Below are 23,771 nucleotides of genomic sequence, written 5' to 3' on the forward strand. Positions count from 1 at the left end.
TAGAGTCATTAAGGTTGGACAAGACCTCCAAGAGCACCAAGTCCAACCTCGACCACCATGCCCACTAACCATGCCCCTCAGAGCCACTTATATATGTTTCTTGGGCACCTCCAGGGAGCCTGGTGCTGCAGGAAGCTCCCACATGACTTTCCAAAATCTTTAAACATAATGACAAGAGCAGGTTTCCTCCACTGCCTGCTCCCAGGATCCTGCATCCCAAGATGCCCAGAATGGGGCCATCCACTGGGAGGTGAGCTGCGTTATCTGACAAAGGGGGATTATGCTGTGAAAACTGCTCGTGGGGATTGTATATTAACAGGATATGCTCGGCTAGTTGACAGGAAGCAATAAAGTAATTTGAAGGAGACTGGGAAAGAGTGTGTGAGTTCCTGCGTCTGTGTTAAATCACGGCGCTAGATAAGCAAACAGTGCAGCCCTGTGCCGGAGGAGCTCTGCCAAGAGGGAGCTGAGCTGGAGCATGGGATGGCAGCAGATTGGGAGCAGGCAGCAGTTCCCAGCCCTGCAGGCTCCCAGGGCTCAGATCCTGCAATGTAGGGGGGGGAGGTGGGGGGGTTGCTCAGGAAAGCTGCCCTTCCCAGCAGAGCTAAGTTTGGAGGAGAGCCAGGATGAGGAATACATGCAACCAGCAAGAGTGCAGGGCTCAGATTTAAGCACCCTGTTCAGATCCTTGCCATGAGCATGTTGGTGAGCACAGCCAGCCCTTTCTCAACCTCCTGCATCCTGCTGGATCAAATATAGCAAATAATCATCATTTTTTGCTCTCGAGGAGGCTTTGCTGGCCTGCATGAGGGGGCTGGGGGCTTTGCAGGTCTTCTGGTGCAATCTCCAATCCTTTTCATCAGGAATATTCTTTGCCACTCTGTATGATTGCCCAGGGAACTTGCTGACTCTGCAGGATCTACAGAAGTGTATCTAAGTTTGGTGAGGGCTGAAGACACACAGTTCTCTCTTCAGAAAATCAGATATAAATAAAAGTTTTCCCACCTTTTTTTCTGCCATAGGCAAAATCAAAAACCAACACTGACCTGTGATAAGTGTTGAAAATTTTCCCCATTTCTTAAGAACTGCTAGGCTGCAAGGCAGGAAATTTACTCTGGCAATGGACGATGCTCCACACTGTGTCACTCTGAAGCACCTAATGCTGTTCTCCCCAAAGAAGACTTCCTTGTGGGTAGGGCACCAATCCAGTGGGTTTTAGGCACTGGTGCATCTGATCAACACATTCTCCAAGGAATTAGCACCACTAAAGTACTCACAGTCCTGCAGCTGTGAGGAAGCTTCCTTGGAGACCTCCATGCACAGGCAAATAAATTCTTGATTATATCCTTCATAAGCATGTGGTCATATTTTGTGTGGCACCATGAGTTCTCACTGCCTAGGAAGACACAATGAAGGGATACAAAGACAGAAATTGAAAGCCAGATACACCAAAATAGGACCATGTCCATGCATTCCTCTTTTCCTTTTCCATCATTCCCTCCCTGATCAATGCTTGTCCCTGCTTGTTCCACCAGAGTTAGCACCACCATGTGAACTACCAACAATAGTTGTTTGATATCCAACAGTAACTGCACCATGTCCAACAGTACTTGTTCAGTAACCAGCAGTAGTTGTACAATATCCAACAGTAGTTCTTCGATATCCAGCAGTAGTTGTTCAATATCCAACAGTAGTTGCTCAATATCCAACAGTAGTTGTGTGATATCCAGAGCTGAGGGAATCAGGATGATTACAACTCCTCATGAGCTGCCTGAACATCAGCAAAGCCCTGTGCATGCGAAAGACTGTAAGGCAGCAGATGTGGTGCAGCCTTTTGCTTGCTGCTCATCCCCTGGGATTCCTGGTTCAGTGGACATCTATCTACTCATGTCTCTCATAATCACTAAGGGATAGAGAGAAGAAAATGCTTCTTTTCTCTTTCTACAGCTCTCAGTGACCTCGTTATGGTCATAGCACTGTCTGCACAGCTCTTCATGAGAGCACAACGGTGCATGGCAGAGGGAGAAATGCAGTGAAGGCAGCTCTTGGACACAAGGCACTTTGCTTTATTTTGGGGAAGAGCTCTTCCACTGCCAGAAGAAGGGCTCCTCTGCAGCAGAGACACCTGTGCGAGTCAAGTGAGTTGAGCTGAAGTGAAACAGCCTGTGTGCGTCTCTGTTTTAGGTACTTTGGGGCACTGGGAGGTCTGCTGCTGCAAATGGAAATATACAGTATTTGTTGGCCTTTTCGGTGTAGGCTTAGATGGGGCAAGAGGAAATGACCAGGTTGAAGTGAGTGCCTCTCTCTGAGAGCAATGGTAGAGGAGAAAAGCAGAAGGTGGGTACTCCTGGGGCTCCAGTCTCTCTCTTCAGGTACAAGATACAGTTTATGGTCAGGCATTCATTTCACTGTACCCGTTGCAGTGATCTTGGCAATGTTTTGCACCCATTCTTTCTCCCATGTGCCTCCCCCAGTTTTTGGAGTAGCTAGACTGGACAAAAGCAATGTATTTTCCCACCTGTGGAAGAACTGCTCCAGCTGGCTCTTCCAAATGCATCCAGGTCAGCCACAGCTTGAAGTCTACTGATAGTAATGTTGAGCTGCTTGAAAGAACAAGGGGAGAAAATACGATGAAAACAGGCTCGTGGGTTGAGATAAGGACAGGGAGATCACTCAACAATCACCAGGAAGGGAGATTAATGTTATTTATTACCAACTGATAACAGACTAGAGCAGTGAGAAACTAAAAGTAAACTGAAAACACTTTCCCCAGCATCCACCCTTTTCTACCTCCTTTCCCTGAGGAGTACAGGGGGATGGTGACTGTGGTCAGTCCATAACACCATCAGCTGCTGCTCCTCCATGCCCACTCTCTGCTCTACGTGGAGTCTCTCCCATGGGATGCCCATGACGTGGGGCAGCTGCCACCAAGACCTTGCTATGTAAGCATTACACAGTGGTGCAGTCCTTCGTATTGGACTGGTGTGGCTGACACACAGTGACCTCCAGAAGGATGTTTATCCATCACTGATGATGACTGTCAGTCCACTGCTGTCTCTGTCTCACACTCTCTCACCCTGGAGAGCCACACGCAGACTGTCTGACCTTCATCACTGCCTTGGCATCCGGAGTTACCTGACTTGCTCATGAGTCATTTCTGCATGCAGCAGAGAGAACAGTGTTCTGCAGATAATGGCCATGTCTGTAGCAATGCATCTCTGATTACAGAGGGCTTTGGAGCTACCCAGGTGGGAAGTACAAGTGTACACCAAGTGTGCACCACTGCTACACTTTTGCCCATTTTCCATGTTTGAAAGCCTATGAGAGCCTGATGGGACCAGGACTGCCCAAAGCAGTCCAAATCTGACCTCAGCCCCACTCCTGCTCACAACTCCCTGCCCCACCATCTCTAGAAAAGCCTGGGAACCCCAATCCTCTTTGTTTCTCCAGCACTTTGTCCCTCTTTCCTGACATCTCCACCCAGCTGCAGGAAAGAGATGTTCTCTCAGTGCATGACCCAACTGTATCACGATGGAGTTGGAAGGGCTCCTGGAGCACTGGCTCCAGGCCACCAAAAAGGAAGGACCACTCCCTGGACTGGACCTGAGCCAGGCTAGAAAAGAGACACAAACTGCCTTATCTGCAGAAATTAAATCAATCCTCAGCCCAGATGAGAGGGAACATCATGTCCTGGTCTGGACTGACCCAGTTAGGCACATTCTTGTGCTCACCCATTTACAATGCAAAGAGAGTTGAGAATGCAGGATGGACAGGAAAAAGGAGGTCCAGTAAGTGGGAGATGGGACATATGATGTCCTGCAGCATCTACAATTGGGTATCACTGTATTATAATGTGCTGTATTATATACTGAGCCACCTTCCTCATCTGTTTCTGGGGAGGGTCAGATGGTTTCTAAAGGCTGGACTAAAAGTATCCCTTGATTTCCCCTGTCTTATAGAGGAACACAGTCCCGTTAGCTTTGCCTGGCCTTCTTAGAAGCTGAAAGCCCCAACAAACGAGTTCCTCGACAGACACAGACTCCCTGTCCTTACTCTGCTCTACATGACTGCTCACCCTCAGCTGTGGTTCCCACAGTTCCTCTGCTCCTGACAACTGCTGGCTTGGAGGAAACTTCTTCACACAGTGATGGTGAGAAGGCTGATAGGATGTAGTCCTTCTGACCTCATCTACACAAAATGATGGAATCATAGGACCACCAAAGCTGGAAAAGACCTCTGAGATCACCAGGTTCAACCATCATCCCATCCCCACCATACCCAGTAACCAGCAGCAGGAACTGTGTGGCAGAAGTGCCATCACTCCAGTTTCTGAGGTCTGTGTGATGCAGGATACCCCTGCACCTGCCCAGAGCCCCACCAGCCTCCTTAATCTCCTGGGAGGGTCCATTTCCAGCAGGGTCACAGTGCCCCAACACATGTGGGACCAGATAGCATCCTGAACACACTGACTTCCCACGGGGCCATGTGTCTCACCTGCAGCCCCACCCCCAGCCCAGCAAGGCACCCTTAGGCTCACGGAGGCACCCTTAGGGTCACAGGGGGTCCTGCAGGATGGCTGGAAGGCGATCTCTGTGCCCAGGGAACCGGTACCACTCTTATTCCCTGGCACTGCCCATTGCCCACAGGAAGGGTCTCCGTGCTCCCACTTCATCCCGAGGTCTGAATCAGTGCTCACACAGCCCCCAGGAGCTGCCTCCCTTCCCCCATCCGCAGCCTCCTCCCTGCGCCCGCTGTGGCATCCACAGAGCCGCATTGACCGCGGGCTCTGCAGCGGCATGGCACGGCCTTTTTCTTCCTTTTCATCCCTTTCTCACTCCCTGAATGCACTTTGCTTGCTTTGGCGGCGCAGGGCAGGGAGAGCCCCTCTCCCCCCGCGCGTGGGGATCCCCCCCAGCAGATGGGGCCGGGGCTGTGAATGCGCACGAAGCGAAGGCCCTATAAGAGGATTTGCTGGTGCCCCTTTCATTGCGTGCCTTTGTGTGCTGCTCCGCTGCGGTGGGACGCCCCCGAGTTCTCCCCCGGCTCTCTCCCTTCCACTCCAGAAGAAAAGAAAGTGCCTATAAAGGCCTTGTTTGTCCGACTCGTCTGAAGGGACCATATTGCTGTAGGTGCAGTGGGTCCCGGCGTGACGGCGTCGTCTTTTTGAGAAAGGGTGACGTGCAGCTCCCTCCCGGGAGGGTCCGCGCGGGCGGCTTAGCCAGGCGCTGGGAAAAAGGTTTCAGTTGCATTTCAATACCCATTGAAACCCCGAATCCCAGGCGTTGGGTTCTCCAGGGGCTCTGCTGCCAGACAAAGCACTCCGAAGGCCACCGAGGCGGCGGTGGGGGACGAGGGTCTGGAGAACATCGTTGCCTTTCCTATGACATCTAGTGGTAAAACCGAGGAAGAAAGAAAATGTCGGCTGGATTTTCCTGGCCCCAGCTCGGTCATCTCCTGCTGCGGCATTTTGCCCTTTGTGTTCCGGCCTTTTAGAGAGCAGACAGCCCCCGATTAGCGGGGAGGCAAAAACAAGCTGCACAATGGCCCCAGCAGATGAGGGATGTCAAACAGTCCACCCCGAAACGTGTGCAGTCCCCGTCTGTGTCTTCAGGGCATGGAACAGGGCTCTGAAGTGTGTGTCTGGGCTGGAAGGGGAAATATGCTCGAACGTTCAGCCATTCTCACTCCGCTCTGAGCGTCAGCATGGCCCCTTGGTTGCTTGCCAGCTGCTCAAAGAACTCTATGACACCTAGATCAGGAAAACTTCCAATCAAACGTAGTGCGCGCACCGTGTCTCACTCAGCAGAGAAACACTCATCCAAGAGGCAGAGTTAGCATGCACAGCAAAATGTGGCTGCAAGGATGCTAGAATCGTAGAATCATTGTGGTTGGAAAAGACCTCTGAGTTCACCAAGCTTATCCATGACCCATCCCCACCGTGACCACTGACTTCAGTGCACACCTCCACGGTTCTTGAACACCTCCAGAGACAAGTTGGTGCTCAGAGGGCACCGTGCCCAAGCTAACGGGGCTTCAAGCATGCACGGTCCTGGCAGGGCTCACTGCTCACATCCTGTGGGACATGGAAATGCTGATAGCGCAGAGATTGCTCTTCCTGAGCCAGGGGGTGATATCCAGGGGTATTGGCCCCCTGGCTGGGGGTGGCTGGGGTGCTAAGTAACAGCCTGGGTCACTCGCTTTTTAACCAAACTGTGTTAAGGGGACAGCAAGAGTCTCCATGTCATACTAGGCCCATTGTATGGATGCCCCATGGGTGCCCCAACCCTGGAGGTTCGCTAGTCCTGGCTATATGGGGCTCTGGGTGGCCTGCTATGGTCGGGGGCAACCAGCACACAACAGGGAACAGGAACTCAGTGATCTTTAAGATCCCTTCCAAACTAAGCCATTCTGTGATTCTGTGATTCTGTGCCAATTGGAAAATCCACTCTGTAGAGCAATTAAGGTTGGCAATCTCTCTCAATATCATCAGCCTCTCTAGACCACGTCCCTCAGTGCCACATGCACCCTCTTCTTGAACACCTCCAGGGATGGTGACTCCACTGCCCCCCCAGGCAGCCTGTGCCATTTTATTTGTTGGTTCTTCACAGAGGCCCAGCATCTGTACCTTCCACCAAAGCCCTTGGGCTGCGCTGGGGGGCTGTGCCAAGTGATTGTGCCATGCCACGAGCTGGCAGCCTTGCAGCTGAACCTGGTGTCTTTGCCTGGCAGTTGATCTTCAGTGGCTGCAAATTGCTGGAGAAAACATGGGGGCCACTGCCTGTCTCCTCTGACCTTTACTTCAGCCTCTCTGAGCACTCCTGGCATAGGTGATGTCGCAGCAAAACGTCGATGGAAGACTTTGGACATTCAAGAAAAAAAATGTAACTTTGGAAAATAGGAGTTATTAGACAGCATCCACATTTTAATGTTGGGAGGAAAAACAGAAGCAAAAACCAGAACAACACAAGCTGCCTTGAAATACTAAATTATACTCAGAATCACAAAGAGCAAAATGTGATGATAATAAATGGGGGATGCATCTGTCTTCCTGGGCTCAGGGTGCACGAATGCTCTGGTTCAGGTCCTTGGGGCCATAAGCACACAATATTCAGACACTTCTGATGTTCCTGCAATGCATTTTACTAGGAAAAAAGTGAAAGTAAAATGAAGAAGGGGTGAGGCAGGAAATTAAGACAGAAAGTATCTGAGGGGAGACCTCACTGCTGCCTTACAGTAGCTGAGGGGAGCTTACAGGCAGGAGGGAGACCGATTTATACACAGCCTAATAGTGATAGGATGCGGGGGGATGGCCTTAACCTGAAAGAAAGGAGATTTAACCTAAATGTTAGGAAGAAATTATATACCCAGAGGTAGTGAGGCCCTGGCACTGCTACCCAGAGAGCTGGGGGTGCCCCATCCCTGGAGGTGCATGGGCCCTGGGCAGCCTGAGCTGGTGAGAGGCAGCCAGCCTATGGCAGGAGTAAGGTTCCTCCCAGCCCAACCATTCTGTGATTTGATGCAGTCCCTCCTGCATCTCAAGAGAGAGTGCTGCTCCATGGAGAGCTGGTGGCATCAGCAGGAGGATGACAGTTTGGAGATCACTGTGTGAGCAGAACCCAGGTCTTGGAGGGTGCTGGGGATTCCCTTGCTGCTGCAGGTCAGGCAGGCATGCAGCTGAATCGGGAACGGGCGTCCCTCCCAGCTCATCTGGAAACGTGCTGATGACCTGCTGCTGCTCCGTCTCCTTGGTGACTGCACATGCCAGTATCCCCAGACAAAAGCTCTCCTGGCACATAATGGGAACAGAGGGAGTGCTGGGCAGCAGCATTCAGTCCTGGGGGCTGCTTTCCTCGCGCTCAGCCTGGGGGCTGTTTTGCAGCCTTCAGCCCTGAGTCAGCCAGAACTGCAGCCTCGCAGATAATTCCTATTTGAAAACCAGATGGGTATTTCAGGTATGTGCCCATGTGTGCTGCACACATTTCCCTGGGGAACTTCCTGTGGCTTTGCAGCCCCTGCGAGACTGCACATAGCAGCATCTCACAGCGCAGCGGGCTCCTTGCTGTCTTGCATGATTTTTTTTTCTCTGTCTGTAAATGCAAGATTTAGGGCAATGGGGGGTGGGCAGATGAACGCTGGACTGATCTGTCTCAGTGTAGATTTCTCAGCCTGGTCATGCTCTGCTGTAGTGCTGCGTGCTGAAATCGTGTTGTTTTTACAGAGGCATAGAATGGTTTGAGTTGGAAGGGACCCTCAAAGGCCGCCTGGTCCAACCCCCTGCAATGAGAAGGGGCACCCACAGCTCCATCAGTGCTCAGAGCCCCATCTGCCTGCCCTGTGTCTGCAGGGATGTGGCATTCACCCCCTCTTTGGAAAACCTGTACCAGTGTCTCACCACCCTTATTGTAAAAAATTTCTTCCTTACATCCAATCTAAATCTCTCCTTTTTTAGCTGGAACCCACTTCCCCTTGTCCCATCTCTGCAGACCCTGCTGAGGACTCTGTCCCCTTCTTTCTTGCACCCCCTTTATTTGCGTGGCTTGCGTTTTGCAGCATGTGCCCGTTACATGCGCTGGGTGTTAATGCACATGAGCACTCACCCCCAGACTCATGGCGGCGTATAGGATGGGCCTCGAGTCTTATCTCACAGCCTCACAGAGCTGAGCTCACACCTCATGCTCCTGCCACATTCTGCAAAACAAGGGCTGAAGCACCCGTCCCCGTGCGTCCGCATGGACAGCTGGGCCTAGCTGCAGCCTGTAGGTCACCCAGGCCTGCTCTAGGGCTGCAGCCTCCCAGGGCAGCAAAGCAACCCATGGCTGGCATTGCTATCCCTGTTGCAAGCCAAGAGGATGGATGATGCCCCTCCACCCTATACCCTCCCTGCTAAGCATCCTCCCCAGCTGCCTGCCATGCCACAGGACCTTGCAGGCCCCATCCCATCGCCCCACGGCCCCGCTCTGGTCCCTCCCCTCCTGCTCTCCCTCCCCAGCGCCGGTGCCCTGAATGCTCCATTTGAAGCTAATTCTGGCTGAAATCTGGTTTGCTTTCCGACGTTGCTGCTTTAAATTGGAGAGATTGACCTTGTAGCAGGAGGTGACATGCAGATGCACATCAGCGGCCCGCCAGCGCGGGCGGCGGGGGCTGGGGGCTGCTGAGCCGCCTCGGGGACAGGACGACTATTTTATGAGTAATTTAATATCTGGAACACAGACTTTTCATTCCCAGAGATCTGCTGGGGAAAGAAAGAGCCTTTCTGCAGCTCTGCGAAGGCTGTTCCTCATAAGGAGGCAGGACTTAACCCCTTAGTGGCCAGCTCAGAACAGAGCCTCTGCAGCACCCGGCTCATGCAAAGGGGATGGGAAAAAGGGAGGCAAGCCAGGGTGTGTTATTCTAGGCAAATTCTCATTTTAATGAAAAAATACAAGCTTGAGTAGGCCCAGGGAAACAAACTCATCAGAAACTCCAAGATAAGATACGGGATGGAAATTGCTGTGTGTCCTCGCTTTCCTGTCTCAGATTGCTGAGTGCTTCATCCATTCCCTGCAGGAGACCCACTGAGGCTGCAAGTCCTCATCCCGCACCCAGCAGACCTGGGCCTGAGCCCCACAGAGTCCAGCTGCTGGCTGCTGCTACAGTCCTGCCCTGCTGGCAGTGAAATGACTGCGTGGGACCTCCGTGCCCACCTAATGTGAGTTGATTTTTCTGTGTCCCATCTGGTGAACCTCCCCAGGATCTCCTTTGCCTGGAGTCAACCAACATCACAGCTGTACAGCGCAGGGCTGAGCCTGTGCAGGGTTCCCCATGTTCTTGGTTTTGGGAAGGGAAGGAAGAATGCAAGAAAAAAAACAACAAAATAATCATCATCTTACTGCACAAGGGCAGGGGGATAGGGGAGAGGAGCCGCCAGCTTGATATCAGTGTCTTTCATAGAGTCATATAATGGCTGAGGTGGGAAGAAACCTTAAAGCCCACCCAGTTCCAGCTCCCTGCTGTGGGATATTTGCCACCCATGAGGTTAGCTTGCCATCCAACCTGGCCATGGGCTCCTCCAGGGATGGGGCATCTGTTATCTTGGTGCTGGGAGGCTGAGGGGAAGGAAATGGTTTGGGACTTCCAGAGGGCAACTCTGGCTGGGAAAATGCATCACCATGACCAGGGGGCAATATCATTACCTAGATAGGAGAACAGCTGTTGTGCAAGATTTGCATGGGAGGTTTCACTGCATGGCCTCCAGATTCTTCTGGACAGTGTTTCCGCGCCTGGGTGATGTTGCCAGAAAGAACTGAGGTGAGCTAGGTGAGATTTAGCAATGGGACCTGAATGGGAAAGCATGCTCTATTCCCACTGCATAGCTCTGTGCACATGGTCTGTGTGGAGCTGCCAGGAAAAACACTGCAAGTGGCACTATCTCAAGGGAACTGCTCCCCTGTGCTGCCTCTGCTGGCTGTGTTCCTCACGTGCCTCTTTGATTATAGGGTCCTTGGGACTGGCTGGGTTCAGGATAAATGAATCAACACCTGTGAAAGTGTTTGTTAAGGACGTTAGACACCCGACCAGAGTGCAGGACCGACATCCCTGGCTAATTCTTACAGTGCAGCCACAACTCCCACTCTGAACACACCCTCTGAAGCGCTTTGATCTCTAGTTTAGCTTCACTTTCCATGAATACTGATAGGCACTCAGCATGCTGCACAGCATCATACCCTGCTCCACGTTACCACTCCCTCCTCTCGGCTCACCAAATCCATACGAGCTCCAGTATTGAGAGGACGAAGCATCCCACTGCTGCTTAGCAAAACACGCATACCTAACAAGCCTGCTCTGAAATCACCTAAAATCCCCACCTGCTTCAGCTTTTAGGGGATATCTTCTGAGCACCTGGTGACTGCACACAGCACGCCTGGTGGACGTCTGACTCCACAGATGAGGGCCACAGCACCACCTGGTGAAGCTCCACGGTGTAAGCTCTGGCTTGGCCACGAGGAGATGCTGCTTCTCCAGTTTTAGCTGTGGTAGCATTTAAACGACAACAAAAGGACTAAAACACAACATAGAAAACAAAGCAGAAAAAATGGAGAAGGGGGAAGGGAAGGGAAGGGAAGGGAAGGGAAGGGAAGGGAAGGGAAGGGAAGGGAAGGGAAGGGAAGGGAAGGGAAGGGAAGGGAAGGGAAGGGAAGGGAAGGGAAGGGAAGGGAAGGGAAGGGAAGGGAAGGGAAGGGAAGGGAAGGGAAGGGAAGGGAAGGGAAGGGAAGGGAAGGGAAGGGAAGGGAAGGGAAGGGAAGGGAAGGGAAGGGAAGGGAAGGGAAGGGAAGGGAAGGGAAGGGAAGGGAAGGGAAGGGAAGGGAAGGGAAGGGAAGGGAAGGGAAGGGAAGGGAAGGGAAGGGAAGGGAAGGGAAGGGAAGGGAAGGGAAGGGAAGGGAAAGGAAGGGAAGGGAAGGGAAGGGAAGGAAGGGAAGAAGGGAAGGGGAAAAAAAGAAGCTAACTCCTGAGGTGGCATTGCTGAGAGCTGTGCTGGTGCTGGCTGACACCCACGGGAGGAAGCATTGCCCTCTGCAGCTGTTTTCCCATTGCATGATCACAGAGCTGCAGTTGAGAGTTATCTGTTCTCTGCACTGACCCTCTCTGGGTACAGCCAAGACCCAGGAACCTTTTGGCTGTTGCTGATGTTAGGCCAGACATCAGTTTTGAAAAGGGGCTCTGACAAAGACCTTTTCAAAAGTCCAAATGGATTATATCAATTATACAGAAAGGCAGAAAGTTTCAACGTCTTGTCCATCAGCATCCCAAATCTTTCCCTGCAAAGCTTCCTCCCGCTCTCTGCTTGTCCTTCTGCATGAGGTCATCCCATGCCAGATGGAGGACTTTGCTTTTCTCTCTGCTAAATGTCAGTAGGTTCCTGAGAGCTCATTTCTCCTGCCTGGTCTCTTTGAATGGCAGCCCTGTCCTCCAGTGTGCTGACAGCTCCTCAGTTCTGTGTCCTGCAGACCTGATGGAGTTCAGGAGGAGGCTCGGTGTGTGTATGCTGCCATTCAAGTGTTTCGTGGGTCAAACGCTGACCCATTTCTCCTACCCCTTCCCACAGGAGACACCCTATTCCCCTCCCCTCCATCGAACCCCTTTAAAATTCCATACTCCACAAAAGCTCTCCTTTTCTGCATCCCAAGAAACCCACGTGCACTCCACACACCACAGCTTGGTGCCAGCTGCCTGTGATGGGGACAGTGCTGGATTGGGACTTGGCCTCACGAGCCCTGGATTGGGAGTTTCCCTGTGTTCCTCTGTAATGAGCTGCCCTCCCTTCCCTCCTCCCACGCTGTACCCAGGGCCTGGGAAAGCTTCAGGGCCAAGCTGAAAGATAAGGAAGGAGGCAAATTCTAGGACTCAGCAGCGGCGCAAGGAGCTGTCATTTAATGTGGACACAACACACTTAGGGCACCGAATCTGGAGCTAAGAGTCATTCCAAGGGGAGACCTTGCCTCTCACCAGAGGACAGACAGCAGCTAAGCATCAGGGAAGATCAGGAACCCAGAGAAGATGCTGTCAGCCCCTTCGATCCCCACGACGGAGTTCTTCTCTGTTGGCTCCAGCCAGACGGACTCGTTAGCTGCCAACCTGATCACCACACCTCCCGTGGTGACCTGGTAGCTGCTTTGCACGAAGTCGCAGAAGGTCACCACCTTCTCTCCCTTGCTGCCGCCCCGTCCCTTCTTCATTCTGAGGCACAGGTTGCCCTTGGACGTGATGTGGTAGGTAAAGTAATAGATGCCAGGGAGCTGGCAGGTGAAGCGGCCGTACCGGTTCTCGTAGTGTCTGTTCTCATTGGTGATGATGCGATCAAAGCGGATGGGCTGCTCCCGGCGTGGGAAGATGCTGATGGTCCTGGCGGCGGAGAAGGCGGACTTGAGGGTGAGCTTGTAGTCACCGGTGTCTCCCTGGGGGCCAGGGGGTCCCATAGGACCTGGCAGCCCCTTTGAACCTGGGGGCCCTCTGGGGCCAACCTTCCCAGGGTATCCTGGTTCTCCTGGGTCTCCCTTCTCACCGATGTCTTGTTCGTGCTCCACATGTCCAGGAGGACCTAGAAAAGAGGAGGAGGAGGAGGAGGGACTGGGGTCACAGCTGAGCCCTGTGGATCTGCAGAGGGGCACTGGAAAATATACCACTGATGCCTGTGCTGAGATGTGGGACAGAGGAGACCCGCACCCGGCTGGCATGGCTCCCCTTGCTCTCTGCCCTCTCCAGGTCCCTCATGGTGTTTTCTTCCCACTGTGTCTCTCAGCACCACATCTCCACTGCTCTTCAACACCTTCAGGGACAGTGACTCCACCACCTCCCTGGGCAGCCCATGCCAACGCCTGACCACTCTTTCTGAGAGGAAAAATGTCCTGATATCCAACCTGAACCTCCCCTGGCACAACTTACAGCCGTTACCCCTTATCTTATCTAGTTCCCTGGCTATCACTCACTCCTGATAACACCTCAAAGAATATTGTGTAAAGGGATTTCTGCTGGATTGCTTTCCTCCAACCGTGTGCCTGGCACCACCTCTTTCTGCTCTCAGTGATTATGTTTTCCACATCCATAGCTTCCTCCTTACCTTGCTCGCCCTTTGGACCATTCTCCCCATCTCTGCCATTGATGCCAGGTTGGCCTGGTGACCCCGGGATGCCTGGGATGGTGCCATAAGTCTTACAGAGCGTGGCACTTGCCAGCTGCCCTCCACCGAGGCAGATCAACATCACCCACAGGGTCTGCATCTTGTCTTCCTGCTGGAGCACAGAAGGATGCTGAGGTTCTGCTTGGCTTCAGACAGTGGGAGGGATGGGGAAGCCTCTCTATGCTGCTCTGGAAGAAGATGCCCTTCTGAGTGATATCATGAAGGAAAGAAAATATTTTGTTGCGGGGCCAAATCCACTCTCCTTGTGGTCTTGGAGGGATCAGACCCTCTGGGACCTCATCTTATGACTGCAAACTATAGAGCCAAATCACTGTGCTGGAGCAGTTTCAAGGTCTTGCTTTCCACTGGCATGTCTGAGGAACACTGTCTTTGTAGATAGAAAAGACATTCCCAGATCTGCCCTCCTAATGTCTGTGGCTTCCCTATTTGCCCGTCCACATGGTTGATTCACCCCGGGAACATATCTGTATCTAACTAGCCCTACTGTGGCAGGAATGGTACTCAGTCCCACAATCACACCTCTGGACCCCTCTCAGCCCCTGTCTCCTTCTCCCCCTTCCCTCAGGTGGGGCAGAAGTTGTTGGGATTCCACCATAGGTCTCCTCCATCCCCAGTCTAGCACTCCCTTTCTGTTCTGCCCCAGCCACCAAGAAACTCCAGCAGCAGTGGGGTGACTGTCCCTCCAGTGCTCCCAGGTCCCCTGTGTGCTCCTACCTGCAGGAGGGAGCTGGGGCTCAGCCTTCCTACCTTGAGCTTCTCGTTGCTCTGAACGGGAATTAGAGCAAGACACCCTCACGTCCTGCTTGGAAATGACCCTAAGGGGAAGCAGAAGTTTGCTGCGAGGATAGTTGTGAAAGAATCTGGCCACATCCCTTTTTATATCTTTAGCTTCAGTCCTTTCTTCAGTGTCACTTTCATATCCCTTATGAACGATATCAGCTCAGCAGAACGTGAAGTCCTGAAGCAGCAACACAGAGCCCCAGAGGTGCGCAGCTCTGGTCCAGGGAAGTGGGGAGATTGTCTGCCCTGCCCTGCAGGGTCTCTGTGCTTTGCTCAGCTGTTCTTGCTCTGAGGAGCACTCCCATCAGCTCCATGCAAATGGAGTGCAGCAGAAAGGTGTGTGCTTTGTGCTGGCATCCTTCAGGCTTCCCTGTGCACACCCAGCCATGCTGGGAGGTGCCACCAGCCCAGAGAATATGACATGGCCTGAGCATCTATCACCTTGAATCTGAACCCCAGACTGGGAATGGGAAATGATTTCACCTTGCTACACAAGCATTTCCAACCCCAATTTCTGATGATGCCCTGCAGAAGTGAAGCGCAGACATTCAGGAGAGATGAACTCCTGTTTCATACTGTACAGGAGGAATCTCTGTTGGGTTTTGGTGGGTTCTGCAGCCTCCAAAGCTCCATGAGCTCCCTCAGCCAGGCCTTCTGGATCCCCTACACTTTCCCCACCCTGGCCCCTTTCTGGCACAGAGCACACCTTGCACCTCAGGGCTTTGTCACAAAGCCACATCCATCCAGCCCCTCCAGCCAAGACTCTGTGCTTTGGCACTGCAGAAATAATGGTCTCCCTTGAGGATGTTCCTTTTGTCCAGCCCCAGGCTTTTTTTTTTTTCTCCCCATCTGTGCCAACCCCCTGCTAACCCACGACTCAGCCCCCTCAGGCACCCCTTGGCCACTTCTTCCCAGCTAGCAATGAAATCTCTGTCCCTGATGCCTGCACTCTGTGCAGTTGGAGGTGGTGGAGCCCTCTGGCTGTGATCTGAAATTGCTTGGGCAGAGTCCCTGGTGAGAATGTGTCCACGGGGATGTCCTGAGGTTTTCTCTGTGGTCAAACTGAATCTGGCTGGTTGTAAAAGGGAACATCAGAACCCTTTCCTGGGGGAGTCTCAGTCCCCCTTCTGTGGGCATTGTGTATATGTGGTCATGGGAACAGTCCCCTGATTCCTTCGGTGCAGGTGGGGGCTGTACAGACGGGGGTTACAAATGGAATAGAGGACTCAGAGATGTCCAGGTGCTGTGCAGGCACAATTCACACATACACAGGCTCATGTGCACACCACATCCATACAGCCACGTGTGGGCTTCACCTGCAGGAAGGCAGAAAGTAAAGATGCTCAGCCAGGCACACTGGGGAAGGATTTATTGACAAAGCAGAGCACAGAGCTGTGTGTGCTTGGTGAGCCCTGGTGCTCCTCTAGTCTGGAAAGAGAAGAAACCCTGAGAAGATGCTGTCAGATTCACCAGTGCCCACCATGCCATTGTAATCATTCACCTCCAGCCAGACCTGGTTCCCAGCCTCCAGGTGGAGGAGGACCCCTCCAGAGGTGACCTGGATGTTGTTGGTCTTGTGGTCACAGAAGCTGGCCTTCTTGACTCTGTCCTTGTATAGGAGAACACAGAGGTTCCTCTCCATTGAGCTGTGGAAGACGAAGTAGTAGAGGCCAGAGATCTTGCTGGTGAACTTGCCTGTACTGGTGCTGTAGTCGTTGTTGGTGTTGGTGATGACGTTGTTGAAGATCACAGGGATGTTCTTCATGGGGTGCTCACCAGTCTGTCTCGTCACTGAGAACGCTGACTGCTGCATCCTCTTGTAGCTGCCCGGCAGCCCCTGCTGACCAGGAGGACCCATCACCCCTGGGTCCCCAGGGGGACCAGCAAGACCGATGGGGCCCATCTTTCCCCGCAGGCCAGGAGTGCCCGGCTCTCCCTTCATGCCCTTGGGACCTTGTGTAGCACGAATGGCCGGAATGCCTGCAGGGAGATGAGGAGTGCAGTCAGTCACAACGGAGGGGCATGGAGAGAAACCCACCGTCACCTTCCCACCTGCTCTGTCTGCACAGTCTGGAAGCACTGAGCAAGTCTCCAAGTGTGGGAACGTTGCTCTCCACTGCCTGCAACTGAGGCAGCCCAACCATGGCAGGCTCTGTGCTCACTCACCTGGCTCTCCTTTGGCTCCCTTCAGCCCATCCCGGCCATCCCTGCCTGGCACACCCGGCATTCCTGGCAGGCCTGGAGCCCCATAGCAGCTGTGAGGGGGATCGCTGGTCGCCACAGACTCCAGATGCAGAAATAGGAGGATGAGGGCAAGATGGAGGTGCTGCCTAAAACTCTGCCACATTTTGGTGCTCTGGATCATGGAAAGGGAAAAGGAAGAAAGTTCTGGGATGAGGGGGCACAGTAGGGCAGCTTTCAGGACATGGGGCAAAGGAGGCATCATGCTACAAGATCCACAGTGCCGGGAGCACCTGGCTGTGATGGTTGTGCCATCAACATCATCTTCCTATGCTAACTGTCAGATGTTGGAGAGGCAGGTGAGTGGAAGTAGGGCTCATCATCAAGCCCAGGGCAGCCCCTGGTGGCACCAGGATGCTAAGCTTTCAGTGTGGTGCCCATTTCCATCCCCAAGCTCTCCTGATTCAGCATTCCAAGTCCCCTGCAGATATGCACCCCACTACAGAGCACTGCACCCTGCATACTGCTCATCTCACCCTTCCCTCAGCAGCAGCCTGACTTCCCTGACTCTGCCCATCAAGGTCAAGACCCCATAATCCAAGGGGCTCCCATGGCAGTGCCTGGCCCAGGAGCACTCGTCTTCCCCCAGCTTGAGATGCGTGCAGCTGGCGTGCTGGCAGTGCCTCTTGCCTCACCCAGCACTCCACCATGCTGCAGGACCCTCGTCCCCACGCAGCCCACCCCAAGCAGCTGAGCCCTGCAGTGTCTCTTACCTCTGGCACAGGATCCAGTGCTGTGGATCCCTGCCTGCTGCCAGCGCTGCTGCTGGCTTCAAACAGCACGGGTCTCTCGCTGCAACACCCGCCTGGAGGAAGTCACAGAGTTAGGAAAAGTCCCCATGGAGACCTCAGCCCCTCCAGCTGAGTTTCACATCCTCTTGCCTGGCCATTTTCTTTGAGTGAGCACTTTCCTTGTCGTCCAGCAAGACCTGCACTTGTGCCAGAATTCACCACTGCGGCAGCAAAGGCTGAGAGGACGGATGTGGGGTGAACCACAAGCAAAAGATCCACCACAAACACTCCCTACAACGTAAGAACTAGCTCACTGTGGGTTGCCTTCCTTCTTCCCATCCTCATCTCATTTCTGAGCAGGTAGACAATGAATGGGTGAGGAGTAGAACCTCACACCATCTCCACAGAGCCAGAACAACTTGTGCAACAAAGGGTTGGTGCAAGGACACCTCTGGCTGTGGTGGGAGATGCTGTTGCATGGGCAAGAGGAGTTAATGCTGATGATTCAAGGACTGCTGCTCCTTTAGGCTGAGTTCTCCACCTGCTTGCTGCTGGGATCCCAGCATCCCATGTCAGAATGTTGTTCCTTGCAAGTGGGGAAAGGAGAAAGATAGAGGCTAGTCCCAGAGATTCCCCCTGCTCCTCCTCATAAGTGAAGGCTCTGGTTGTATGCCCTGATCTCCCCCTGCTGGGGGTCTGTCCTTGACCAGATACAAGCTGGGATCGCTTCCCTCCTTCGACAGCATGGGACAGCCCAAGACATCAACAGTTGGCTAAAAGTGCGTGGATAGGAAAAGAAAACCCCAACAGCCATCAAGAAAGAAGAGGTTTATTCACAGCCATGAGGACATGAGAGGCGATGCTGGCCTTGTGCCGGGGACGCGCTGGCAGTGGCCAGAGATGCGAAAGCAGTGGCATGCAGTGATTTCACACTAAGGAACAGTGACAAGTGATCCCCTCCGGCACGAGATCTGAGCACGAAGCCGCCATCCCTCAACCTCCAGGAGGCACCGGGCTGACCTGCCTGGCTCCTGCAGGCAAAGGAGACCTCTGCTGCTCGACTGGAGGCCATCCCCTCCAGGGGACAAAGGCACAGAGGCACACACACAGGTGCTAAGCAGCTCAGCTCTGGGCTGGCAAGTCTGGGGGCTGGCGGCCTATCAGCCCGTGTGTGGGAACAGCATGAAGCCGCTGAAGACGCTGTCTGCCTCGGAGCCGTGGTAAATCATGTTGCCCTTTGTCGGAATGGTGTTCACGGACACACGGTCGCCCACGGCCAGGCTCAGCACGCTGCTGCCCGAGTTCACCTGCAGGATGTTGCGGCTGTTGTTGTCGCAGAAGCTGACCACGCGCTCCCTGTTCTTGGTGATGCTCAGGCAGAGGTCTCCGTTGGAGATCACTTGGTAGGCGAAGTAGTAGATCCCGGGGATGCTGCAGGTGAACTCCCCGGTCTGGGGGCTGTAGGAGTTCTCCTCGTTGGTGATGACGTTGTCGAACACCACCGTGGTGCCGCGGGATGGTGGGGACATGCGTGAAGCAGAGAAGGCAGGATGTGGCTGCTGCTGGAAGCTGCCGGCATTCCCCTTGGCCCCTTTCATCCCCGGCTCCCCCTGCAGCCCTGGAGGACCCGGTGGACCGTGGTAGCCCTGGTTCCCTGGGATGCCAGGAAGCCCTGATTCACCTTTGTCTCCTTTGAGTCCTCGGATGCCCGTCCTTGGTGCTGATTTCCCTGGGGAAAGGCAGTGGGGAGGCACCATTCATGCTGAGGCCAGCACGCCCACAGCACTCCCACGTCCCTGGCTCCCTCTTACCTGGCTCTCCCACATCACCCTTCTGCCCTGGCCTCCCATCGAGGCCAGGGATCCCCGGGAAGCCATCCTTGCCATTCGGTGCCCGACACACCCCGTCCTCCAGCAGTTCCATGCCCAGCACTGCTGCCAGGGTGCTGGTCAGCAGCCAGAGGCTGAGCTGCATCGTGCCTCCCTGCAAGCACAGCACAGGGGTTGGGGGTGGAGGTAAGCACACAACAAACATGCTCATGGTGCACACAGCAGTGGGTGCAGCTTGAACATGGATGTGCAGACATAAATATATGCTTTCCTCCAGATCTGTGGGCACGTGCAATGTGCAGAGAGGCAAGTGTGTGCTCAGACACAGCCCTACCATGCCACCCATGTGCTGCCTTACGCAGGTAGCCAGACGCCATGCACAACGTTGAAAACAGCATTTCATTGCATGTTTCATTGCATGATTTCATTGCTGTTTCGTTGCATAATCTGAAATGTTAATGAAAATCTCTGACGTGCCCAAGGAAGGGCTGTGGGATATGGAGAAGGGCAAAAAAAGCTCAGTGCACATCTCGGGGATGAGTGGGCTCACATGAAATGCATTCAGTGAGTGTAAAGAGACACAACAGAATAGGGAAAAACAGGAAAGGCTGGAGGAGGAAAGAAATAACCAGGCAAAAGGGATGCAGATCCCCAGCACACAGATCTGGGAGAGAGGAGGCACGTTCTCAACATGTTTCAAGAGTCTGGAGCAGTCCTGCAGGACACAGCCATGTCCACATGGTGGAGGGAAGGCAGATTTGCCCCTCTGCATCATCTTCTCCCTCTTTTTCTACTTCAGACACTTGTAAAAGGGGACAGGCAGCCAGGGTTGGAGGGAGGTGGTGGAAGAGACCACCTATTCAGGGCAACTTACCTCCTCGCTGGGCTGAGAACAGAGCTGTCGGAGCTGTCTGCTCTGTTTGCTGGCAGCTCTTCCTCGGGAGCAGGGTTGGGGGGTGGAATTGCACGCACAGAGTTTGCAGAAGGGAAGTGCCAAGTTTCACTTGTTTGCATGGTTCCCTTTTCTGTGCTCAATCCTGGCTGTGCCGGTAATTGTCGGGGAACAGCCTGCTCAGCAAAAGTGCTGACCCCTCAGGGGGAAATCCTGCAGCACAGGGAGACACAAAGATGTGGGAAACCCAAAGGCATGGCACAGTCTGAGGTGACACTGCTATGCAAGGAACTGTGTGGTGCTGGGGTGCCTGATGTCCTCGTTTCAGAGCCACCATGCTTGGGGGCCATCGTTTCTCTGGCTTCCCAGTTGCATCCCAGTCCCCCTGAGGGAACCAGTCACACTCCCAGTCCCACCACCCAGACCTGGGCAGTCCCTGGAGATGTATGTGGCCTGACTCAGACCTGCACAATTTCCTGCTACAAGTACGTTTTAAAAGCCCAGGAGGAGGTAATCTCAATGGGCCACAAGTCAAGGAAGCAGGGCAGAAAATTGACCTGGCTGAAAAGGGGTCTGCTCCTGGAATTAGAACAAAAAAGGAAAATACATGACCTCTGGAAGTGATGCCTGGCTTCACAGGGAGAGTATAGAGAAGCAGGGAGAAAACAAAACGATGAAGCTCAACTTGAGTTGACACTGGACAGTGCATTCAGACCAGAAAAAAGAGATGTTTTTAAGTAGGTGGTCTAAGAAAAACATTGAACTAAAGATGTTCACCTGAAAAGTAATGAAGTTGCATTCAATGCCTTTTCTTCCTCAGTTTTTGCATTAATGATATGTCTTGGGCTGCCTGGACCTACATATTGAAGGACTAATTACTGGGGAGCAGTGACTTTCCATCTGAGGTCACCAAAACTGTATGGGACCAGTTGTATCTGCTGAATGTTCCTTAGCCCACGATTCCTGTTGGGATTCACCCAAATCCTGAAGGAATTGGCTGGAAAAAGAGCTGGACCCTCCTCTGTTCACAAGAGGGCAGTAAGGCTGGTAGAAGGCCTGCAAGTCAGGACCAACTTAAAGAGCCTGGGGATACTGAGTTGTTTAGCTGGGAGAAAAGGAGGACAAAAGGCAACCACTGCCCTCTGCCAACTTCCTGACTGGGGGAAAGGAGATGCCTCTGGTCAGCCACAGTGGAATACACAGGAATGGCACAAAGCTGAACCAGAGAAGGTTCAGATTGGACTTTAGGAGATATTTCTTTAACATGAAGGTGAACAAACTGTGGAAGAGTCAATGTTCAAGAGGCATTTGGATAATACCCTTAATCATGCTTTTTAACTTCTGGTTAGTGGTCAGGCAGATGGACTCGATGATCTTCGTAGGCCCCTTCCAAATGAACTTTCTTTCTCTCTCTCTTTCTATCTCTCTTTCTCCTCTCCCCTCTTCTCTTGTCCAGTTCAATTTGAAAATGAACCATGGAAGTCCTTGCACATAAAACTTTGCTAATCAGTACATCTCCAGTAATAGCTACCTTTGGAGATCTGTCACTGAGCTGGTCTTTAATTCATACGCCCTCTTAATGCAATATAATACACATTTTTAATCAAAATGTCAATCCTGTAATAAATCAGATGCCCAGAAGAAAAAGCAATTTTATTCTATCAACACAGATCTTCTGTCAACTGGACCTGTAATCGTGTCAAGAAAAGATGACAGGTGAGCTTGAAAAGACCTACCTTCCACAAAATGGTACTTCTGGACAGTAATTGTATTTCTGCCCTATTACCCTTTGTTAATATACAGCCAAAATGAGTCCACTCCATCATTTCGTCTGGGTTTGATGGATGGCTGTGTCTTGGTGTTCCTGCGTCCTTCGTCCCATGTCCTTTGACATCACATAAACGCTGAAGTTATGGGGCTGACCATGGATTTCCAGCATCTCCTGGAAGCTGATGTTGGGCCATGCATCACTTCAGGTCCCTGAGTCTGCTGAGCACAGGCAGAGTGCCACGAGGTGGCAGTGCTCTCTCAGCCATTTGGTGTCATCTGCCGCTCAAAGCTCTTTCTCCAAACCCAGGGCTGGAGGTGGCATAGGATGACTGCGGGAAAACCCAGGTGACGTGAAATGGGTCCTCGCCCGAGGGAGATGGGAAGCTGAGTGCCTATGGGAGAAACAGCGTGCGATGTATGTGCTCTTCAGAGCCCTGGCTGGCCCCAAATCCAGCCCCAAAGCAAACAGCCCTGAGTTCAGGGGGATCCAGGGCACCCCAGCGAACACCCATATCATCAAGGTGTCCATTGCTGCCTTTGGATGAGCAACCTTCCCCCTCCTTTCAGGACACCCAGGCTCCTTCACCTCCTTGCTCTCCTGTCCAGTGCTGCCAGGCAAGATAGATCAGTGCCAACCTTGCAGCTCTTCGTGGAAGAAAAATGACCCCCGCAAAGCCTCCTTCCTGTCTTCCCACTGATGGCAACCACACACCAGCTGCCTGACAGCAGAAAACAGGGAGAGATGTTCCCCTGCTGCCTTCCCGCTGGGGATCCCCTGCGGTGCCGAGCAGTGACAGGCAGGAGCTGCCAGAAAAGGAAAATCAAGCAGCTAACACCCGCCTGTCACTGTGAGGGAAGCAGTGACAGAGGCAGGCAGGTGAGACATCATCAGTGCTGTCAGGTATGCACACACCCATTGGCATCCCAGGCTTCCACCATGCCCGTGGGGACGGGACAGCTCAGAGCATCCGTGTGTCTGCAGTCACTGATGGTTTCACAGTGCCCAAAGAACAGAGCCCGGAGCACTGGAAAGCTGTGATTTTTTGCTGCCCAAATGCCCAACCCTGCTGACCACCAGATAAACACCCTGCGAGATGTGATGGCTTTGGCATTCCATGTTTTGATGGCTGAAACGAGAAGCCGGGGTGGTTCAGATGCCCTGGAAGGATTTCCTGACATGCTAGCTGAAAATCAGGCTGCGTGGGCATTTGACACTCCGTGTTTAAAATGTGTTAATTGCTGTCCCAGGGGATGTGTCGTTCCCGAGACAGATGCTTCACATGGAGCACGTGTAAGAGACAAAGACAGGTATGGGCTTTAAAAGCCAGGATTTCACGCTCCATCCCTTGCTTGCTGTCTCCTGGCATTGATGCGCATCCCTGTTGGCTCATAGGATGAGAGGAGATAGATGAATGCTGAGCAGCCCTGGGCAATGCTGAGAAAGCTTGTCCCATTCCTCCTCCCCTTGTTCTCTGTTATGGATGTCAGAGTTTTCCGTTATTAGACATCTAATTGTTAATATGGCTGATTGTTTCTCGTTCTTTAATGTTTCTGTTATTTATTTATTCGCTTGTGTAACAAGCAGTTGCAGATTGATCACTTTGGCATGTAAATGAGCTGCTCCAGTGCTCGTCACTGAAATTTGTAGATTGGAAGAGTTTGCAATCAAACACAGCCAGAATCTAAATTACAACATTTCAGACAATAATCGCTGGGAGAGGACAGGAAGGATGTGCCATAAATAAGATGGGATCAGAGCAGGGTGCCCAGAGCTATGCTGTCAGCATGCCAGGAGCCCCGAGGCATGCAGCAGGAGAACTGCTTTGCTGTGCTGAGGTGTGCCTGGCAGTGCT

The 23,771-nt window shown here is 52.9% G+C and overlaps 4 protein-coding genes across 6 annotated transcripts in view; all 4 read right to left on the reverse strand.

Annotated features, from left to right (window-relative positions):
• The window catches only part of CUNH1orf50 (chromosome unknown C1orf50 homolog), a 348,220-nt gene that overhangs the window by 32,641 nt on the left and 291,808 nt on the right, over positions 1-23,771 (reverse strand). The gene's annotated exons all lie outside the window — the stretch shown is intronic.
• On the reverse strand, positions 12,384-14,424 carry C1QB (complement C1q B chain). 2 transcript variants are annotated; one of them, XM_065738190.1, is made up of 3 exons: positions 14,390-14,424; positions 13,595-13,766; positions 12,384-13,075 (listed from the first exon to the last, which is right to left on the reverse strand). In XM_065738190.1, exons 2-3 carry the CDS (start codon positions 13,752-13,754, stop codon positions 12,501-12,503), a joined length of 735 nt encoding a protein of 244 aa, XP_065594262.1. In that variant the 5' UTR covers positions 13,755-13,766; positions 14,390-14,424; the 3' UTR covers positions 12,384-12,500. The 2 variants fall into 2 exon arrangements, with proteins under 2 accessions (XP_065594262.1, XP_065594263.1); XM_065738191.1 differs by having other exon boundaries at positions 13,595-13,763; positions 14,390-14,417.
• C1QC (complement C1q C chain) lies at positions 15,808-17,485 on the reverse strand. Of its 2 annotated transcripts, XM_065738188.1 has the most exons (3): positions 17,410-17,485; positions 16,622-16,811; positions 15,808-16,435 (listed from the first exon to the last, which is right to left on the reverse strand). In XM_065738188.1, the coding sequence occupies exons 2-3, from the start codon at positions 16,800-16,802 to the stop codon at positions 15,879-15,881; spliced, it is 738 nt and encodes a 245-aa protein (XP_065594260.1). In that variant the 5' UTR covers positions 16,803-16,811; positions 17,410-17,485; the 3' UTR covers positions 15,808-15,878. The 2 variants fall into 2 exon arrangements, with proteins under 2 accessions (XP_065594260.1, XP_065594259.1); XM_065738187.1 differs by lacking the exon at positions 17,410-17,485 and having other exon boundaries at positions 16,622-16,820.
• Positions 18,256-20,197, reverse strand: C1QA (complement C1q A chain). Its single transcript, XM_065738192.1, has 3 exons — positions 20,131-20,197; positions 19,239-19,410; positions 18,256-19,156 (listed from the first exon to the last, which is right to left on the reverse strand). The coding sequence occupies exons 2-3, from the start codon at positions 19,399-19,401 to the stop codon at positions 18,588-18,590; spliced, it is 732 nt and encodes a 243-aa protein (XP_065594264.1). The 5' UTR covers positions 19,402-19,410; positions 20,131-20,197; the 3' UTR covers positions 18,256-18,587.

The sequence above is a fragment of the Cyrtonyx montezumae genome, unplaced genomic scaffold (genome assembly GCF_038088225.1).
Source record: "Cyrtonyx montezumae isolate F1298 unplaced genomic scaffold, pur_monq_1.0 scaffold_21, whole genome shotgun sequence".
NCBI lineage: Eukaryota > Metazoa > Chordata > Aves > Galliformes > Odontophoridae > Cyrtonyx > Cyrtonyx montezumae.